Raw genomic sequence first — 20,215 nt, forward strand, 5'->3', positions numbered from 1 at the left:
AAATGTTGTATTTTTCGATACATATGCGTACCGAACCGAAAGCACTGTATCGAACGGTTCAATATCGATACGAATATCGTTGCACCCCTAATATATATATATAGATATATATATAGATATATATAGATATATATATATATATATAGAGCGCAATGAATAAATTTAATAGTCAAAGACATTCAAACATTTTCTGAACTTTTATGTGCCCACTGACACTCTGTTTTACACAACAAAATAAAAAATGTTAACTCTTTACCCCTTGAAAGCCTTAGAGGAGCAGTTTCAGTAATGTTTCAGGGCTGTTAGTGAAGGTGGTCTCTGCTTATGCAGCTACCCTTGGAAAAAATGGTCATCGAACCACATCTTTATTATTTATATGGATTCTAGCAGAAGCATTTCACCACAAAGGTTTGATTTGTTTTTACAGCAAAAGCAGTACCTAAACTCTTTTAAAAAAAAAAAAAAAAAAAGTTTTTCACTCGAGTTAACTCCTCCACATTGTTGTCTCCTGCTGCATCATCTTGACTTTTGTTGTTAACCTTTGTGGTTAAAAAAAAGAGAGACTTTGGTCCTTTCTTTTCTTTTCGCTCATACTTTGAAGCATGTGACACTTATTTTCAGTCTCCTTTTCCTGGCTGCTGCATGTCTTAGCACTTATTGAAAAAAACATTTAAACTGATGAAATATCAAGTCTAATAATGCCAAGTGTTAGAGGCCACACCACTGTATTTTTAGTTAAACAAATCCCATCAGCATCACAGTTGTGAGACTGCTCTCCAGAACAGCAGCCACTTTGCTATAGCAGTGAAACTCATCGCATATTCCTCATATTCTTAGCAGTTCTGTTTGTGAGATGTCATTGAGGTTGCTGGCATTGGTCTATTTAATACTTTTTTATATGCTGTTCACTATTGAATGTAGTGAATGGAGCCCAGAGTTTTGCCCTGACAGCTGTGACCGGAGAGTACAGAACATAAACACACACAAGCATCAAGTATAATCGCTTGACAACAGCATCTGAGTGTTAGGAATTTGAAAACTTAAGCTGTGGTAAAATAAATATCGACAGCAGCACAGTTAATTATCAGATTCATGTGTTTCTGCTCTTCAACAGTACATAGCAGTAATCTTGTGTTAATAATGAGACAGTTGTGCTTTTGTTGTTGTTAAATGTCCATGCGTAGTCATTTGTGCCGTAAGTAATGTTTGTATGTCTCTCTTTCTTCTATAGGGCGTACTCCCTAGTTGACTCCAGTCAAGTGTCCACCTTCCTCATTTCCATTCTGCTCATTGTCTATGGCAGCTTCAGGTGAGTGTTAATAGCAAAAGGGGTTTTTAGTGTTTCTATTACAGTAGATGAGCAGTGAAATGTAGGGGTTTTTTTTTTTGGTTTTTTTTTTTAAATAAATTTTTTTGTTTGTGTTCAAGTCAGTAAAAATGCTCAAGTTCTAGTTTAATTGTTTGGATTAGCAAACAGCAAAATTACGACATCTCTCTAATTTATATTTTGTGATTAATCTGTATGGATATATTATCTTCTCCCATCCCAGTAATAACAGGTGTAATCTATCATTAAAACTGGACATAATTTAATTAATGATCAAAATGATGATAACATTTTCACAGTGTTTTACCAGTCAGCCCACAAAACAGTCCCTATGAATTTTCACGTAGTCTAAATTTGTCTCCATACTGGGTACCTGAGGGGCTTTACTGTTGACTGCGGCAGTCTTTATGTGACCAAAGCAATCAAAGGTTTTCAGTTAGCACTGTATAACCCTTTGTGACCAAATTTACCTAGTGACAACAAGCAACCTCCAGCAACTACTCACAACCACACAGGGAATATTAATGTTTCCCTAGAGAGCCGTGGTTGCCTGGGGGTGGGGGAATGGGCTCCTGTTAGACTTGTAACCAAGACCAGAGGGTATCAAGACCAAGACAAAGTCGAAACGAGACCGAGACAAAAAAGTCTTTAAACTGCAGCCAGATGCTGCTTCGTTTATGGGTGTCAGGCATATTTATGTGTTTTTGCGATGCACTTGCACAGCCCTCCTCACCGCTGTCTACTGTCTCACTCACTTACTGAGAGGACAGACACAAGCTCCACTTGACTGTCGTGTCTCTCACCCTCTGTTTTCCACATAATGATATTATCCTATATCCTCGCATGTGATTGGCCACAATATGGAGGGATTGGACCATAGCTGAGCCACTGTGTGAGAGCTGAGCAGTGAAAGGAAATTGAGGAGCCGGCTCTCGCTCAATGGGAGTCGACTCTTCTGATTCACTACAAAGCACTCTCTAAGCACGGCTCTTAGAGCTGATGCTTTTGCGCATGACACATTATCGAACGTTGCGTTGTGTGTCATGGATACTGTTGACTCCAAATCTCCCAACCACTATGTTGATCTGAGACAGCAAGACCGAGAGAGCGAGACCAAGACAAGACCACGTAAAAGTGGTCTCGAGACATCCTACTCTAGCTCCTGTGTGCCTGGTGCCTTATTCACACTTCTAATTATATGATAGAAATTAATAAGTCACACTATAATCTGTGAACAATAAACAGTTTAACTCTAATAACTGCACATTTGCAAAGCTACACACATGCTGGGTAATATTTGCTAGCTAGGTAACCTGACATCATTAACATCCAACATGGAGTCCATCATTGCATTACACAAAGAGACCAGGATAGTTTGTGCCACATAAGTTTGTTTTAAAGTCTTAGTTCACAGCTCTGCTATGGAAATGCTAGCCTGATTTTTAACTTTTAAGGACTTTTCCCGTAAAATAGGGCATCACAGCTAACCAAAAACAACAGAGAACGCCTCTTATGGGAGTCTCTGTCTCTTTTTATGACCTTAAAATGTTTTATACATTTTGTGGTACTGAAAAAAGGTTGAAACACTAAACATTCATATAGCTGTGATTATACCATGAAACTGCCACTCAGCCATCACTCCAGCAAGCACAGCAGCTTGCAAAGCATCAGACAAAATTTAGTTGGTTAATTATTATTAACTTATTGCACTCTGCTCATTCTAGTCTGAGGCGGCTGCTGTTGGGAGGCATGCCATTTGATTTTGCACAGTATAAATCTCTGGCAGCGATGACAAAAATAAATCAAAATGTAAAAAAAATTCCAACTTGGCTAAGGTGAAATCTTAATTAGAAACAAAAAGTGATACAATTTTTTACGATAAAAAATGTCAGTTAAATATATGATATAGGAGACACACACAGTGATATTTGAGAAGTGAAACAAAGTTTATTGGATTTACAGAAGCAACCAATGATTTATACAGGAAAATAATGACTATTAAGGTTGCTCAAACTTTTGCATCCCACTGTAAGTGATAAGTGGCCTCAAACTATTTTTGCAGGATCTCAGAGGCAAGATACGTTTTTGTATAGGAAGTGTTTGAAATGCGACTTGGTGGGAACTGATGTTCCCAAACTTTGGAATTTCCCACATTTTCATGTGTGTTTGAAAAGATGGTTTACATTAGCAAGTTTGACTTACTCGTGCATCTCAGATCAGCTTGTTGCAGCTGTTGACGAGACTATCTAAAGAACCTCAGCCAAACCACAAACACAAGTGGCACCTTTAAGTAACTGATATCAGGATTTTTTATTTTTGGTTACTGTGTTGTTGGTCTTTAAAACTTTCGTTTTGTCTTTGAATCAAATCTGTAGGATCTCAGCCTCTCTAGTGTGACAGTAATCTTGTACTTTATTAACATGAAAAGTGCCATAGATGTTAAAGAATGCAAAAAAGATGGTTAGAGAAGGCAACGAGTTTTCAAAGATATCCAGTGAGCATTTTTCTATCTGTGTAACAATAAATGGTATAAAGTCTGCTTATAATTGTTTAGATAAACATGCATCCATACGTAATTTCCACTGCTTCTCCACATTTTCAGTTTGCACCCTCTTCTGGTAGTATGGCTTATAGTACCAGAATGGAAAATTGGTATCACAGTATGACTTAAAAAAGCTACTGTAGATAAGCATAATTAATTCAAAACATGCATCAAGTTTAAATTTGCTAATGTTTAAGGATTACATTTTTTGAACTCAAGGTTTCCAGTCACAGGATTTGTGAGTCAGGCATTCTGACTCAAAGAAAAGATGTGCTTTTTCAGGCACAAGCTTTACACTCTTCTGCCCACACTCTTTATTAGCAAGTCATCAGACTGGACCTGTGTATGCAGACTTGGCCTGCACAATATGAAGAAACTCAGTATTGATTATCTGTTTGACATGTGACAAAGAAATATTAAAATATGCATTTTTGGCAGTACAGGTCTCTTGTCTTTTTGCTTTAATAGATACACTGCTTATGTAGAAACCAAATATTAAAAAAAAACAAAAAACCTATGCCTAGTAAATGAAAAAATAAAATTAAAAGCTTGCATGCTAAATGTGAGGGTCTTTTGCAACGTGCTTATCATGCAAAAGACCCTGAAATTGAGCTGCTAGAGCATCCACAATGAGATCTGATTTGCAGAGATTGCGTTTTCACCTCCCTTCACCTCATACTAATGTACATGCTTTGAGGAGCTAATTGTGGAAGCCAGAATCACACATAGGTTTTCTTTCCCTTCCTTGTGCAGGTCATTAAACATGGATTGTGAGAACCAGGACAAGGATAAGGATGGAAACCCTTCAACAACGGGGTCATTCAATAACAACAATACAAACAACAGTAAGTATTACATACAGGGCAAAGTTGAACTGTGCATGCTAAACGTTTTCTTGGATTTTCAGGTAATAACTTATGAATGATTAAATTCTCTGCTCGTACCGTTGTTTTTAAAGTCATATATAATATCCATTCCTGTTTTGTGCATTTTAATCCATCTTACATTAATGTTTGAATTCCTTTTCAGGCATTCAGACTATAGACTCCACACAGGCCCTGTTTCTGCCCATAGGAGCCTCAGTGTCTCTGCTAGTCATGTTCTTCTTCTTCGACTCTGTACAGGTGGTCTTCACCATCTGCACTGCAGGTAACTACCAGTCTTGAACATACCACAAAAAATAAGCTGTGGAGTTATTATGAAGCTTTTATGTTAGTGTTGTGTAATTACGCACTGGGGAAACATCTTTACTGCATTGATCATTATAACTGAAGGCATTAGCTGCCCCATTAAACTGACAGGAACCACTGGAACAAGCAGCGGAAGTGAACCGGGCTTTGGATTTAACTGCTGTGTTTTGTTCCTCTCCTCAGTTCTTGCAACAATTGCATTTGCATTCCTTTTGTTGCCAATGTGCCAGTATCTGACCAGACCCTGCTCCCCACAGAACAAGTAAGAAAATCATGTTTCATAGTCTTTCTGGCTCCTGCTCAATTGCTCCGTGGTGTTTTGCGTTTCTTCCACAAAGTATTCAAAAAGGTCTTTTACTACTGCTTATCAAATGTCCTTATCCTCTCAGCTGTTCCTGGTGTGATGGAAATGCTTTGCATTAATTTCACAGAGTAGAACGGAAACTAGATGCAAAGCTCAATACCACTGGGAAATTTATTTTGAATGTTTGGAGGTAGTAAAAATTCAATAAATTCTCTTGCATTGCCTTGCTCCATATAATTTCCATTTAAAAGTTCAGCATAGTCTCTAGATTAAGACATCTAGAATAATCAACTCTTCTATTCCACCGGGGAGTTCACACAGAGTCACCAGGAGAGCTCATCTGCTCAATAAACTGACACGGAAAAAACTGCTTTAAATAAAAACGACTTTGTTTAAACATTCAAATCCCCATATCTAGTTTTCAGTAAATCTTTGTCTGCTTCTCTCACCCAAAACAATTCCATACCTACCCAGAATCCCTTTAGACTTAATAAAGTATGGTCATGATGGCAACGGCTTTCCACATGCCATTTGACAAAAATTCCTGACATCACCCTCCCATCAAAGCATCAGCTGAATGCCCCAGAGCAAGCCTGAACCACTGAGGCTCCACCCTACAACCCACACAATGTAATGGTTTCTCTGCCAGCGCCACACCCCAGGGAAAACTCCTAGCTGAAAGATGGACACCTGCATGCTATTTACCAAAATAACTACTGTTAACTTGATCTGTAAAGCAGTTTACAGGCTTACCTTCCACTCTCACTCATCCAAACATCAGTTGTCTCAAACATAAGTTCTTTGTACAGTAGTCGATATGCAGCAGATCCTCAGTTTAAGAAATATATCCACCTGTAAAAGTTATTTTGCACTGCATTTTACCCCAAAGTGCTCTGTGAGATTTAAGTGGGTCACTTCTGTATCTTTTTGTCTCATTGCAGGATTTCGTTTGGTTGCTGTGGGCGCTTCACTCTGGCTGAGCTCCTGTCTTTCTCACTCTCTGTTATGCTGGTGCTCATCTGGGTGCTGACTGGACACTGGCTTCTCATGGACGGTACGTTGCTCTGCCTTAACTTTTGTATGAATGTTGCTTCAGTTCATACTACAAACAGAATGAGAATCCACAGATAAGAGCCGCAGCAATGAAATTTAAACACAAAGTAGTCAGGTTTCAGAAATGTAACTGCAATATGTGATTTGGTGTTGTTTTAACATGCCCTGCTACACAGCATGCTAAAAGTAAGCATTTTAACATCTTCAGCTTGTAATGATTCATAGTTTTAAAAGAAGTGCTTCTCCTAATGGTGGAAAAGTACATGCTAAATATTAGTCATTGGTTCTATATTTTACCCACATGACTAACCCATGAACTGGCATTCCAGTTCGCTGGACTTTGAAAAAGGTAATGACAGACTCCCAGCTCAATATAAAGGTATATGTTGGTATTCATCTTCAGTTATGCAGCCCTGAGAAAATCAATTTCAAGTAGGAAAATAATTTGAACAGCTTTATCGTGTTGATGTTTTCATTCATTTCTTTTGAAAATGTGAAATTATATGTTGTCCTCTCCTTTCAGCTTTAGCCATGGGCTTGTGTGTCGCCATGATAGCGTTTGTGCGACTTCCCAGTCTGAAGGTGTCTTGCCTGCTGCTGTCAGGACTGCTCATTTATGATGTTTTCTGGGTAAGAGATGCTCCCAACCCAAATTAAACCTGCAACACATACAAGCAGCTTCCATGAGACCCAGCAAACAGACTGCGATATATGAAGCACACATTCAAAGAGAAAATTTCTGTTTATAAACAAAAAACAAACAAACATGATGATTCACGATTATGAAAGGCTTTGTATTTATTCCTCAAACCTGCAGGCCGGTGTCTGTCATTGCTGATAAAGTGAGGCACTTTACATTGAACAGTATTGAGTTTGGGGGAGAACTTGATCGCATTGACTGCTGTGCAGAAATTAAATAAATCATGAAAAATTAAAAATTCATTTGGCAGAAAGCAAAACTGATCGAATTAACATGTTAAATGAATCATGAAGGTGATCTTGCTACAGAGGGTGCTAGTCCAGGAAACACTAGATCACTAATTCACTAAGACATTTCAGCATCTAAGTCTTGCTAGCATTTTATGGCAGACTTTTGGTATGTCTCTCTTCTTTGTTTAATATCCTCTAATTTTACAATGCTACACATCTTTCAACAGCCCCATGTCTGGTCAGTTAAACAGTTCTTCCATTTTGTAGGTAGTGTGTTGAGTACTGCTTAGAGCTGCTCAAAACAGAGGAAAAAAATATATTTTAAGACACAAAAAAATAGTTGTGTATCTGTGTTTACATGCACAAAAGGTTTACGTTTTGTGTCTATAAATAATAGAGCGATGTTTAGCTGTCTCTGCAGTAAGTTCATCTCGTGGATGGTCTTCAGCGCCACTGTCTTAGACCACTCGTTCTGCTCAGCAACCTAGATGAGCTACAGCATCACAGCAGCAGCCCTTTACCTGCTGTGGGTTCATGTTGTCCTCCAGCTCACAGCAGATCTCCAGAGCAGAACAACAACTTTAATAATGGCAGAGACTGTTTTAAAAGTGTGCCGTCATAACGCCACCCATTCATTTCTGAAGTCCTGATTGTGAAGCCTCAGGTTGAGCATTTCTGCTCTCTCGCTTCCTTAATTGTAAATAAACCCCACAAAAGTGACAAGGACAGGTCTGACTGTGAAGCCACATGCTCATTTTCTATTGACTTGTGATTCATACCACAGAAATTCCTCTATGTTGAAACAAGCCACGACGAAGATTTACATAACAGGCTTAATTTTCTTAATTATTTATTTTCGTGTTCAAAATTACCCGAAATGATTGACTGAGCCCTTCAGCTCAAGGAAGGTGTATACAGGCATAAAGTCAGAAAGCAGTTTTTTCCCTTAGACCTCTATAGGACCAGAAGTCTTTTTGAAATTATAGCCATCACTATCTAGTCGCCTTCAGATAGATTCCAGGATTAAGACACTTCCCACGTCTGCACTGGCTTCATTTTTCTGACCCGGTAGCTGCATCCATATTTTATATTAGACAGTTGTCTATCAAAGACATCTGCAGTTGTGGCTTCAGCAATGAGAAAAAGAGTCAAGACATATATACATAAAAATATATATATGTGTATGAAACTGGCAGTGATTTCTAAACAGACGATGCAGCACTTATTAAAATCTCTTGAATTAAAACTTATTAAACTACACCTCTGGTATGCAAAGACAGAACTTACAAACAAGTGTCTTATGATCGAAATACTTATGGACGTAGTTGTATACTTGGGTGACATTCGGTGTATATTTAAGAAGAGAACCTGGCCGGTTTATTGGAGGACCACTATTAAAAATGTTTCAATCTGTCAGTATATGGCTTTAAATGAAAAGGAAGGGACAGAAAAAACAACCTTCATCCATGTTATGAAATCTGTTTGTTTCGTCTACCTGGAAGAAAAATATCGGTCAATATCTGAGATTGGGGCAGCACAGTGGCACGGTGATTAGCACTGTTGCTTCACAGCAAGAAGGTCATGAGTTCAATTCAACCACCTGTTCGAAGCCTCTCTGTGTGGAGTTTGCATGTTCTCCCCCTGTTTGCATGGGTTCTCTCCAGATACTCCGGCTTCCTCCCATAGTCTAAAGGTGAGGCTATTTAGGCAAACTGGTGAATCTAAATTGCCCATGTAAGTGTGACTGGTTGTCTGTCTCTATGTGTTAGCCCTGCAAAGAGCTGGTGACCTGTACCCCGCCTCTCGCCCTGTAGTAGCTGGGATAGGCTCCAGCCCCCAGTTCATGTTCAGGAAGAATTCAAAATTACCTTGATGACAGCCCTATGATTTTTTTTTATTTTTTTTTTACAAAATAAAATTTTTTGTTGATTTTATTTTGTAAAGCACTAAGGAATGGGTTAAATGTGGATGTCTGCTGTCCACTGATGAAGCCGTTTGCTTTTCCCAGAAAAAACAGCATTTTGAAAAGTGCTTAAAAATGGTCAATTGTATTTTGCGCTAAGTACAGACATTTTTACACCAGTATTGAGAGTTACCCTAATTTAAAGCCAAGTCAGTTGCCTTTGAATTTGACAAATGCCATAAGCACCAGAATCGGAAAGCAGTACAGCAGCAGCTTTGCAAACAAACATGCCGCTTTCCTTCAGATTTATAGAAATTTAAAATTCACATGGGTAAAAGGGTAAGGAAAGCTGAGTGCCATATACATTTCATTTATGGCATTCAGTAGAATTTCCATTAAATACATCAAAGTGAGCACACGCTCTTGAAGAGTCTGCCCTGTCAGCTATGACTGAAGAGCACATAATGCAAACACACAGTAGTCAGACATAATCTCCTGAGACCGGTAGCTTTGTCTTTATTAAAGAGCTGTTATGAGTTGCTCTGTCAGAGTGAATTAAAAGTGCATAAATACTGATGGTGCCTCTTATCAAAACTTGGGCATTGACAAATTTATAAGCCGTCCCTGCTGTGGAATTTCCGTGTTACTTAATATCAAACTGGCTGCAGCCACCTTCTTTTAAGTGGGATTTTCTTGCTTTTCATGACATAAACATTGTGTTTTGAGTTTTATGAGAAAAGTAGCAACAGTCACTTTGGGTTGTGGTGAAGCCTGATAAGTGTTAACAGCCGGCTCTCTTTCTTTCCAGGTGTTTTTCTCAGCATACATCTTCAATAGTAATGTGATGGTCAAAGTAGCCACTCAGCCTGCTGAAAATCCCATAGATGTTCTGTCCAGGAAGCTCCATTTGGGGCCGGGGATGGGCCGTGACGTACCCCGCCTCTCCTTGCCCGGCAAACTCGTCTTTCCCAGGTAATGCTGCTCTCAATCATAAAGCAGTGCAGTGTGTGCTTGGTACACATTCATTTGGGATCTCCGAGTCGTTTGCTTGTGATCAGCCTCTGCATGTGCATGATGTGTGACCTTTATTCAGTCACTGATGCTCACTTCATCACACCGCTCAGCTTTTTGACATTTAAGTTTGCTAAATGTTACCGACCCTTGAAAAGACATCTTTCAGGTCCCACGAGGTGAATCCTAAAGTATTGTTATCTCGCGGCTGTTGGTGTCACCAACAAATTTACAACACCTTCAGGAAACAAATGACAAACATTTTAACTACCTCTTAAGATCTGCCTCAAGATTAATGCTAAAGGGTACATCCTAATAGCTGAAACTGTCAGTGAATTAGTATACCAGTTTGTGGGGTTTGTTTGTTTGTTTGTTTGCTTTTGTCCCTTTGTCACAATGAGTATGTATTCTTTGTGTTGGATGACAACCTGAACATGAACTTAGACACCGTCAGACAAAACACGTGCTTGTGCTTCAGAAAGGTTTGATGTGTTATGTTTTCCTCGTACTCTGCTTTGGAGTTATATTGATTAAGTGAGAAAACAGCTGTTAATGTTTTATTTCCTGCCATAGAATGAGTTGCAAACATGACCTTGCTGATTCTCTATACCTCCATTTAAAGGATTGAATTGCATGAATCGAGTCCCTGGATCAATATTAGTTTGATGTTTTCCCTTTTCCTTTTTATTTTTTATTTATTTATTTATTTATTTATTTATTTTCAGAATTGCATATTTTTCAGGATATGATGTGAAATTTTTTGCCCCGTCTTGCAATGGTAAACAGTCCTTACAAATGGAAACTTGGAAACCGAATCTAAACCCAGATTTGGACCAATGCCAGAGGTTAATCATCTCCAGCTATAATTTTGTTGCATGATCCTGCTAGCAAACTAAACCAATCACATATTCTATCTTACTCTGCATAACTTTCTTTACTGAGGTAACATCAAGTGAAGCTCAAGCCTCAGACTGCATTAAGTGCTCCATTTTGGACAGTTTTTTGACTCTTGTATTATGTCAGAGAGGAGATATACTTAATATGGTCCATGGTCTCCAGCGCAGCAGGTCAGAAGAAACTAGGCTTAAAGGGAGAGGAGCCACAAGTGCCTTCCAGGTGTAGGTTGAATTATAAGTTAAATAAAGATTATTATTATTATTATTATTATTATTATTATTATTATTATTATTATTATAAATAATAGCTGGTAATAAGCAGTTCTAGGGCCCCTTTAAAAATGAGTGTGTTAGTAGCACTAACAGAGCTGCAGTTAACATAATACAGCTGAAGCTGACACCTAAAGCTGTCAGTTCCTTTTCTGTTTCAGTGATCGTAGTAACCACAGTGCGGCTACCATGGTGACTGACTTTTGGCCGATTTCAGTCTGATATTTGCTCAGGACCTTGTGTTGGCTTTAGCCAAGTAGTGATGAAATGGAAGTAAAAGACACAGGAATTGATTTGCCATCATTTCTTCTTTTTTGCTCTTTGCTCCTGCGCAGTTCCACAGGAAGTCACTTCTCGATGCTGGGAATAGGAGACATCGTGATGCCAGGGCTGCTGTTATGCTTTGTCCTGCGTTATGATAACTACAAGAAGCAAGCGACCGGGGAAGTCCCAGGGCCCGGTAACATGTCTGGACGCATGCAGCGCGTCTCCTATTTCCACTGCACTCTCATCGGATACTTTGTAGGTAAGCAATCAATGAAGGGATGGATAAGGTCAAGGTTATATTGTCTCAGTGTTAGGCAGTGGTGAATTTTTGTTTTGTTTTTTTAAGCTGTGACCTTTCAAAATGTTTTGTCTTAAGTATTTGTGACATTTCTGACATGTTGTTGATGTTTCCTCAGGACTGCTGACTGCCACCGTGGCCTCCAGGATCCATCGTGCTGCACAGCCCGCTCTGCTCTACCTGGTGCCCTTCACCCTGCTGCCTCTGCTCACCATGGCCTACCTGAAGGTATAATAACAGCCATGGACTGTGGCAAAAATCTAGCTGTTGCAGTTCTGATTTAGAAATAACAAAAGAAAGAAAGAAAGAAAGACTACGTGTGGGGGGGGGAAAAAATAAGCTCTTTGCTTTGTGCTGCTTTTAGAGAAGTGTGAATCTAATTGTTAAGTGAAACTATAAACTGCACTCAATTTCTATAAATGGTAACATTGTCTTCGAAAGTGCTAAAGGCTTGCCCATGTTGTGCATAAGTGTTTAATAAACTGGTTACTGGGACTTTAAACTAGGGAAAATCAGAAGACAGTGATAAAATGTCAGCATGCTTTTTCAACGCACATTCATCTGACTTCAACAAGAAACTCATACTTGTGTATTTAAAGGTTCAGTCAGGGTTTATTTAACAGAAAAAACTTGTCATACACCCACACACAAAGTCTTGATGTTTTGAATGTCTCTGTTCATGGTGTGTGTGTGTGTGTGTGTGTGTGTGTGTGTGTGTGTGTGTGTGTGTGTGTGTGTGTGTGTGTGTGTGTGTGTGTGGGTGTGTGTGTGTGTGTGCGGCCTTCCAACAAACTAATGCATACTCTTAAACTTAAAATTAGTCCATTTAAGAAAAAACAACAACAGCATAGAAGCAGGCGCCACTTTGTGGAAGCCACCATGTTGGCCTGCCATCTTGAATACAGTGTTTGAGATGGACATCACCATCCTGCCGATAGTCTTTTAGGTATGTTGACCTAACCCTGCAAAAACGGCAGCGCTTACTCACAGAAGGGTTCAGGATACGCTCGATAACTCACCTCAGTATCACTTTCATGAGACAGAAGTGAGCTTCACTGAGTCGTTGCCTCGTATCAGACTACTTTCACAAAGTTTTACAGCCTCCTCCTAAATAGAGGTGGACACCTGGCATATTGACACCTGAGGTAAACAGAGGGATGAACAGCAGCGAGAGTTGTTTGTCCTACAGGGGCCACCGTAGCTTACGCAGTTGAATTGGGAGGGGTAAGAAAACAGAATTCGGTTGACTGCTGTCTGCAATCTACTGACATTTGAGTGATTCGCTTAAAGACTCGTAACTTGTGTTTGTCTTGGTGTTTGTGGCCCACAGGGGGATTTGCGGCGCATGTGGTCTGAGCCTTTCCACACTAAGTCTAGCAGCTCTCGCTTCCTAGAGGTATGATACAACTTGGGACAAGCGACCAGCACGGAGAAGTTTTTTTTTTTTTTTTTTTTTTTGTTGTTGTTGTTGGGGTTTTTTTTTTCTCCCTTAATTCGAGGGAAGGAGAGAGGGCACACTCACAGTGAGGCCATGTTGTCATCACTCGTTCATGCTTTCCACCAATCTTCTGAGAAAACCCTCCGAAGGGACACCAGTGTGTGGATCACAACGCCCCGACACAACTCATCTTTGGTCCCTATATCCTCCCTGTTTCATCTCTGCTTCCTCTCTGCTGTTTATTTCCTCTTCACTACAGCACATCCTGCCCATGCTGTTTTTGTTCTGCCCCCCGCCCCCCTCCTTTTTCACGCGTGTATAGTCTGTCTCAATTGCCACTTCCCTCACATGGCCTCGTCTCATTCGTCAGGCCTCTTCTCTGTCTGCAGTTTCCTCCTTTTTCTACGTCTTTAATTTCCTCTGCATCTCTTTGTCTATGACTCAGATGAACTCGAGGGCAAGGCCTCCCCTCCCCCCTTTTTGTGGACTTGCAGTTGTGAGACATAGCAGGGGTTTATATATATTTTTTTAGCATTGTCGTGGTCATTATTATTAATATTGTTGTTATTATTATTATTATTATGGAACAACTGAAAAAAATGGAGTTGAGGTGGAGTATTGCAGCGGCACAGGAGAATGCCCACGAGCAGCGACACCGTAAAGGAGAAGAGTCTTCCCCTTCCATCCGTCTGCCCTCGTTCACCTTAGCTTTCTCCCATCTGTTCCACCATCGCTCCATAATGGCTTCTCCTCGGCGCTCCTGCTCTCCTCTGACACTCCCCGCGAGCTCCTCCTCTCTGTTCATCTGCTGTCCTCATTCCCCACCCTCACAGATAACTATGTATTTTATTTAGAAAAGTTTTATTCTTGGCATATACAGAAATGATGCATTATAAATTGTTAAGCTGCCTCCTCCCCCCAGCGTCGGCGGGTGGGGGGCGCTTCTATTTGTATATATGTGTACACATGTATTTGCAGTATCTTGAGTTTGTATTTGTGTTTGGGAGCATGTTGAACAGGGTGGGAAACTGACGCCAGCCAACAGCCGAATTTTTGGTGAATTTTGACTGCCAGCTGCGTCGACAAGCAAGCGTCCATCTATTGGAGACAGTTTTCTAAATGTTTGTCGACTTGTCCAATAGAAGCAACAGATGTGTGTGTGTGTGTGTGTGTGTGTGTGTGTATTAAATACATCAAAGTGAGCACACGCTCTTGAAGAGTCTGCCCTGTCAGCTATGACTGAAGAGCACATAATGCAAACACACAGTAGTCAGACATAATCTCCTGAGACCGGTAGCTTTGTCTTTATTAAAGAGCTGTTATGAGTTGCTCTGTCAGAGTGAATTAAAAGTGCATAAATACTGATGGTGCCTCTTATCAAAACTTGGGCATTGACAAATTTATAAGCCGTCCCTGCTGTGGAATTTCCGTGTTACTTAATATCAAACTGGCTGCAGCCACCTTCTTTTAAGTGGGATTTTCTTGCTTTTCATGACATAAACATTGTGTTTTGAGTTTTATGAGAAAAGTAGCAACAGTCACTTTGGGTTGTGGTGAAGCCTGATAAGTGTTAACAGCCGGCTCTCTTTCTTTCCAGGTGTTTTTCTCAGCATACATCTTCAATAGTAATGTGATGGTCAAAGTAGCCACTCAGCCTGCTGAAAATCCCATAGATGTTCTGTCCAGGAAGCTCCATTTGGGGCCGGGGATGGGCCGTGACGTACCCCGCCTCTCCTTGCCCGGCAAACTCGTCTTTCCCAGGTAATGCTGCTCTCAATCATAAAGCAGTGCAGTGTGTGCTTGGTACACATTCATTTGGGATCTCCGAGTCGTTTGCTTGTGATCAGCCTCTGCATGTGCATGATGTGTGACCTTTATTCAGTCACTGATGCTCACTTCATCACACCGCTCAGCTTTTTGACATTTAAGTTTGCTAAATGTTACCGACCCTTGAAAAGACATCTTTCAGGTCCCACGAGGTGAATCCTAAAGTATTGTTATCTCGCGGCTGTTGGTGTCACCAACAAATTTACAACACCTTCAGGAAACAAATGACAAACATTTTAACTACCTCTTAAGATCTGCCTCAAGATTAATGCTAAAGGGTACATCCTAATAGCTGAAACTGTCAGTGAATTAGTATACCAGTTTGTGGGGTTTGTTTGTTTGTTTGCTTTTGTCCCTTTGTCACAATGAGTATGTATTCTTTGGTTGTATGACTAGCTGCATACGGATTACGCACAACACTGAACATGAACTTAACACCGTCAGACAAAACCTGCTTGTGCTTCAGAAAGGTTTGATGTGTTATGTTTTCCTCGTACTCTGCTTTGGAGTTATATTGATTAAGTGAGAAAACAGCTGTTAATGTTTTATTTCCTGCCATAGAATGAGTTGCAAACATGACCTTGCTGATTCTCTATACCTCCATTTAAAGGATTGAATTGCATGAATCGAGTCCCTGGATCAATATTAGTTTGATGTTTTCCCTTTTCCTTTTTATTTTTTATTTATTTATTTATTTTCAGAATTGCATATTTTTCAGGATATGATGTGAAATTTTTTGCCCCGTCTTGCAATGGTAAACAGTCCTTACAAATGGAAACTTGGAAACCGAATCTAAACCCAGATTTGGACCAATGCCAGAGGTTAATCATCTCCAGCTATAATTTTGTTGCATGATCCTGCTAGCAAACTAAACCAATCACATATTCTATCTTACTCTGCATAACTTTCTTTACTGAGGTAACATCAAGTGAAGCTCAAGCCTCAGACTGCATTAAGTGCTCCATTTTGGACAGTTTTTTGACTCTTGTATTATGTCAGAGAGGAGATATACTTAATATGGTCCATGGTCTCCAGCGCAGCAGGTCAGAAGAAACTAGGCTTAAAGGGAGAGGAGCCACAAGTGCCTTCCAGGTGTAGGTTGAATTATAAGTTAAATAAAGATTATTATTATTATTATTATTATTATTATTATTATTATTATTATTATTATAAATAATAGCTGGTAATAAGCAGTTCTAGGGCCCCTTTAAAAATGAGTGTGTTAGTAGCACTAACAGAGCTGCAGTTAACATAATACAGCTGAAGCTGACACCTAAAGCTGTCAGTTCCTTTTCTGTTTCAGTGATCGTAGTAACCACAGTGCGGCTACCATGGTGACTGACTTTTGGCCGATTTCAGTCTGATATTTGCTCAGGACCTTGTGTTGGCTTTAGCCAAGTAGTGATGAAATGGAAGTAAAAGACACAGGAATTGATTTGCCATCATTTCTTCTTTTTTGCTCTTTGCTCCTGCGCAGTTCCACAGGAAGTCACTTCTCGATGCTGGGAATAGGAGACATCGTGATGCCAGGGCTGCTGTTATGCTTTGTCCTGCGTTATGATAACTACAAGAAGCAAGCGACCGGGGAAGTCCCAGGGCCCGGTAACATGTCTGGACGCATGCAGCGCGTCTCCTATTTCCACTGCACTCTCATCGGATACTTTGTAGGTAAGCAATCAATGAAGGGATGGATAAGGTCAAGGTTATATTGTCTCAGTGTTAGGCAGTGGTGAATTTTTGTTTTGTTTTTTTAAGCTGTGACCTTTCAAAATGTTTTGTCTTAAGTATTTGTGACATTTCTGACATGTTGTTGATGTTTCCTCAGGACTGCTGACTGCCACCGTGGCCTCCAGGATCCATCGTGCTGCACAGCCCGCTCTGCTCTACCTGGTGCCCTTCACCCTGCTGCCTCTGCTCACCATGGCCTACCTGAAGGTATAATAACAGCCATGGACTGTGGCAAAAATCTAGCTGTTGCAGTTCTGATTTAGAAATAACAAAAGAAAGAAAGAAAGAAAGACTACGTGTGGGGGGGGGAAAAAATAAGCTCTTGCTTTGTGCTGCTTTTAAGAGAAGTGTGAATCTAATTGTGGGGTTTTTGTTTTTTGTGGGTGGTTTTAATGTGTGAGAAAATGGATTTTGGAATGGAAAATTTGTTTTTTTTTTAAAGAAGTGAAACTAAATTCAAAAAAAAAAAAATAAAAAAAAAAAAAAAAAACGACCAGCTGTTCAAGTATTTAAAAAATAAATAAAAAAAGTCTTTGTGTGGTCAACCCTCTCAATTTTCGATAAACGATGTAACATTGTCTTTCGAAAGTCGAAAGTGGCTAAAGGCTTGCCATGTTGCCTGCTATAAAGGTTAAACTAAACTGGTGTTTTGGTTTCTAGGGGACTTTTAAACTAGGAAAACAGAAGGAAAAAAGGACATTGATTAAATGTCAGCATGCTTCCTTTTAATTTCAACGGCCACAATCACTCGCTGCACTTAACGAGGGAGAAAACTCATACTTGATCACAGTAATGTTCTTATTCTCTCATCTTATCACACTCAGGCGCGTTCAGTCTAGCGTGTTTATGCTGATAGCTAGAAACAAAAAAAAAAAAACTAAAAAAAAAAAGAAACTTCTTGTCTCCAACCAACTCACATCATATAGATATAAGTTATGTGTTCGAACCCGTGTGCGTGTTTGAGAAGAACAAAGTATAGAGGACTTGGTGTGTCAAACACCTACCGCCGATCACCCTAATACGTGTCGATATAAAACCACTGCAATCATCGCTCAGATGCACCCATGCTGTGTGTGTTGATCAACCACAGCTGCGTCCAAAATCCCAGGCTCGGGGACCCTAATAGTGTTCTCGCCATAGTCAATACTACGTGTGCACTAGTCAATGTGTAGACCTATTGTATGTGCATGTCAGCAGCACTGACTTAAGATCTAAAGCTCGAGCACAACTCACAACTGACTACCCATGTGTGTCGGTGTTAATCTTCGATGTCCTTCAACACAACACTGTAATGCCCATACTCTTAACTAATAAGTTTACAGATCCATTTTTAAGGAAAAAAAAACAAACCACACAGGCATATGACAAGCAGCGCGCTCCACTTTATGGAAGGAACACCATAGTTGGCCTGCCGCATCGTTCAAATACAGATGGTTTCAAAACCTGCAGTCCATAAGCACTGCACATCAACCTCTTACAATCTTAGCCGACATTTAGGGCGTCTTTTATAGGTATTGACGCTTGGACCTAACCCTGCAAAAACTCCCCGTGCATACAGTCGCTCCGCCCTAGAAACGCGCGCTAACTCCCCACTACGCAAGCCTCTGCGCTATCATATCTGCGCCGCCTACCTGCCGTCGCACACGTGCGACTCTCTCATAGCATAAACTCACAGCCGATAACAAACGAGACACAGCCGCTTCAGGCTACTAACGTCGCAGGAAATAACTCACACTTCAGTAATTCACTCTTCATGAATCACCTGATCAGACAGTATAGCCACGCTGATCACTGACGCTCACAAGAAGTTTACACATCAGTGCCTCTCGTATCAGCACTCAACTTCACCAAAGTCTTTTACAGCGCTCCTCTCTAAATATAGTAAGGTGGACACCTGGCATCATATTGCGACACCTCGAGGGTAACAGAAGGCTACCGGTTCGTATGCAAACGGGACTGTCCATGCTACACAGCAGCACCGAGAACGGAGATAATCGATGTGTTATGATGTACACCTACAGCGTGACACAACACCGTCTAGCTTACGCAGTATAATCACAATTGGGGTCAGGCACAGTTAGAAAACCAGGAATTGTCGTAGTTAATGGATAAATTATTTCCTGTCATTTTTGATTACTCAAATTTTTGTTTTTTCATAATACCTTCGGTTGACTGCTGTCTGCAATCTACTGACATTTGAGTGATTCGCTTAAAGACTCGTAACTTGTGTTTGTCTTGGTGTTTGTGGCCCACAGGGGGATTTGCGGCGCATGTGGTCTGAGCCTTTCCACACTAAGTCTAGCAGCTCTCGCTTCCTAGAGGTATGATACAACTTGGGTACAAGCGACCAGCACGGAGAAGTTTTCTTTTTTTTTTATTTTTTTGTTTTCTTTTTTTTTTTTTGTTGTTCTATGTTGCTTGTGCGATTCTTTTTTTTTTCTACCCCTTATCTATCGAGGAGGCAAATAAGGCAGCAACTAAGCAGTGCCGCGCCACACTCACAGTCTGCATCAGCCATGTTTGTCATCACTCGTTCTATGCTTTCCTACCGCAATCTTCTGAGAAAAACCCTCCGAAGCGCTGACACCACCAGCTCTGTCCGTGACTTGATCACCGAAAGCGCCCCGCACACAAATTCTCATCTTTGGGTAGGCCTCTTACCCTATCTCCCTGTTTCTCTCTGCTTTCCTCCTCTGAGCTGTTTATTTCCTCTTCCAGCTACAGCACATACACTGCCCATGTCTGTTTTTTTTGTTCATAGCCCCCCGCCACCCCTACCTTTTTCACGCAGTTGTATAGTCTCTGTCTCCAATCGCCCACTCATCCCTCACATAGGGCCTCGTCTTCATTCCCGTCACGTGCCTCTACTACTGTTCTGCAGTTTCCCTTTTATCTATACGTCTTTAATTTATCCTACTGCATACTCTTTGATACTATGACTCAGCTAATGAACTCCGCAGGGCAAGGCCTTCCGCCCTCCCCCCCTTTTTGTTGAGAACTTGCAGTTGTGAGAGACAAAAGCGGCGTTTAAGTACTATATTCTTTATAGCTCATTGCTTCGGTCATAATTATTCTATTCAACTTATCTCACGTTACGTATCTACTAATATTATTATTTTAGGAACACACATACTGCAAAAAATAAAATATGTAGTGAGCTGCCACCAGTAAACACAGGTATTAGCCGACAGCGCATGAGCACCATGCGAGAATGCACCACGCAGCAGCCGA

At 40.4% G+C, this 20,215-nt stretch overlaps 2 protein-coding genes across 2 annotated transcripts; both read left to right on the forward strand.

The window, feature by feature from the left end:
* Positions 1-1,231: 1,231 nt before the first annotated feature.
* On the forward strand, positions 1,232-14,612 carry sppl3 (signal peptide peptidase 3; the record flags this gene model as incomplete). The annotated part of the gene is given in 10 exon segments (XM_042225776.1): positions 1,232-1,309; positions 4,623-4,714; positions 4,899-5,018; positions 5,243-5,321; positions 6,305-6,417; positions 6,940-7,046; positions 10,058-10,221; positions 11,762-11,952; positions 12,110-12,219; positions 13,322-14,612. Coding segments are annotated over 10 exon segments (1,126 nt in total), but the record flags the coding sequence as incomplete, so codon positions are not given.
* Positions 14,613-14,618: 6 nt separating this feature from the next.
* LOC121815330 (signal peptide peptidase-like 3) lies at positions 14,619-19,345 on the forward strand. Its single transcript, XM_042225777.1, has 4 exons — positions 14,619-15,190; positions 16,734-16,924; positions 17,082-17,191; positions 19,240-19,345. The coding sequence occupies exons 1-4, from the start codon at positions 15,063-15,065 to the stop codon at positions 19,309-19,311; spliced, it is 501 nt and encodes a 166-aa protein (XP_042081711.1). The 5' UTR covers positions 14,619-15,062; the 3' UTR covers positions 19,312-19,345.
* The last annotated feature ends 870 nt before the right edge of the window (positions 19,346-20,215 follow it).

The sequence above is a fragment of the Haplochromis burtoni genome, unplaced genomic scaffold (genome assembly GCF_018398535.1).
Source record: "Haplochromis burtoni strain Fernald_Lab_line unplaced genomic scaffold, NCSU_Asbu1 Contig_182, whole genome shotgun sequence".
NCBI lineage: Eukaryota > Metazoa > Chordata > Actinopteri > Cichliformes > Cichlidae > Haplochromis > Haplochromis burtoni.

What these genes read in the sequence shown, in the direction of transcription:
- LOC121815330 (XM_042225777.1), top strand. Translation starts at nt 15,063, where the DNA reads ATGGTCAAAGTAGCCACTCAGCCTGCTGAAAATCCCATAGATGTTCTG. An exon ending in TCTCATCGGATACTTTGTAG is followed by an intron (nt 16,925 to 17,081) that starts GTAAGCAATCAA and finishes ATGTTTCCTCAG; the next exon opens with GACTGCTGACTGCCACCGTG. An exon ending in TCACCATGGCCTACCTGAAG is followed by an intron (nt 17,192 to 19,239) that starts GTATAATAACAG and finishes TGTGGCCCACAG; the next exon opens with GGGGATTTGCGGCGCATGTG.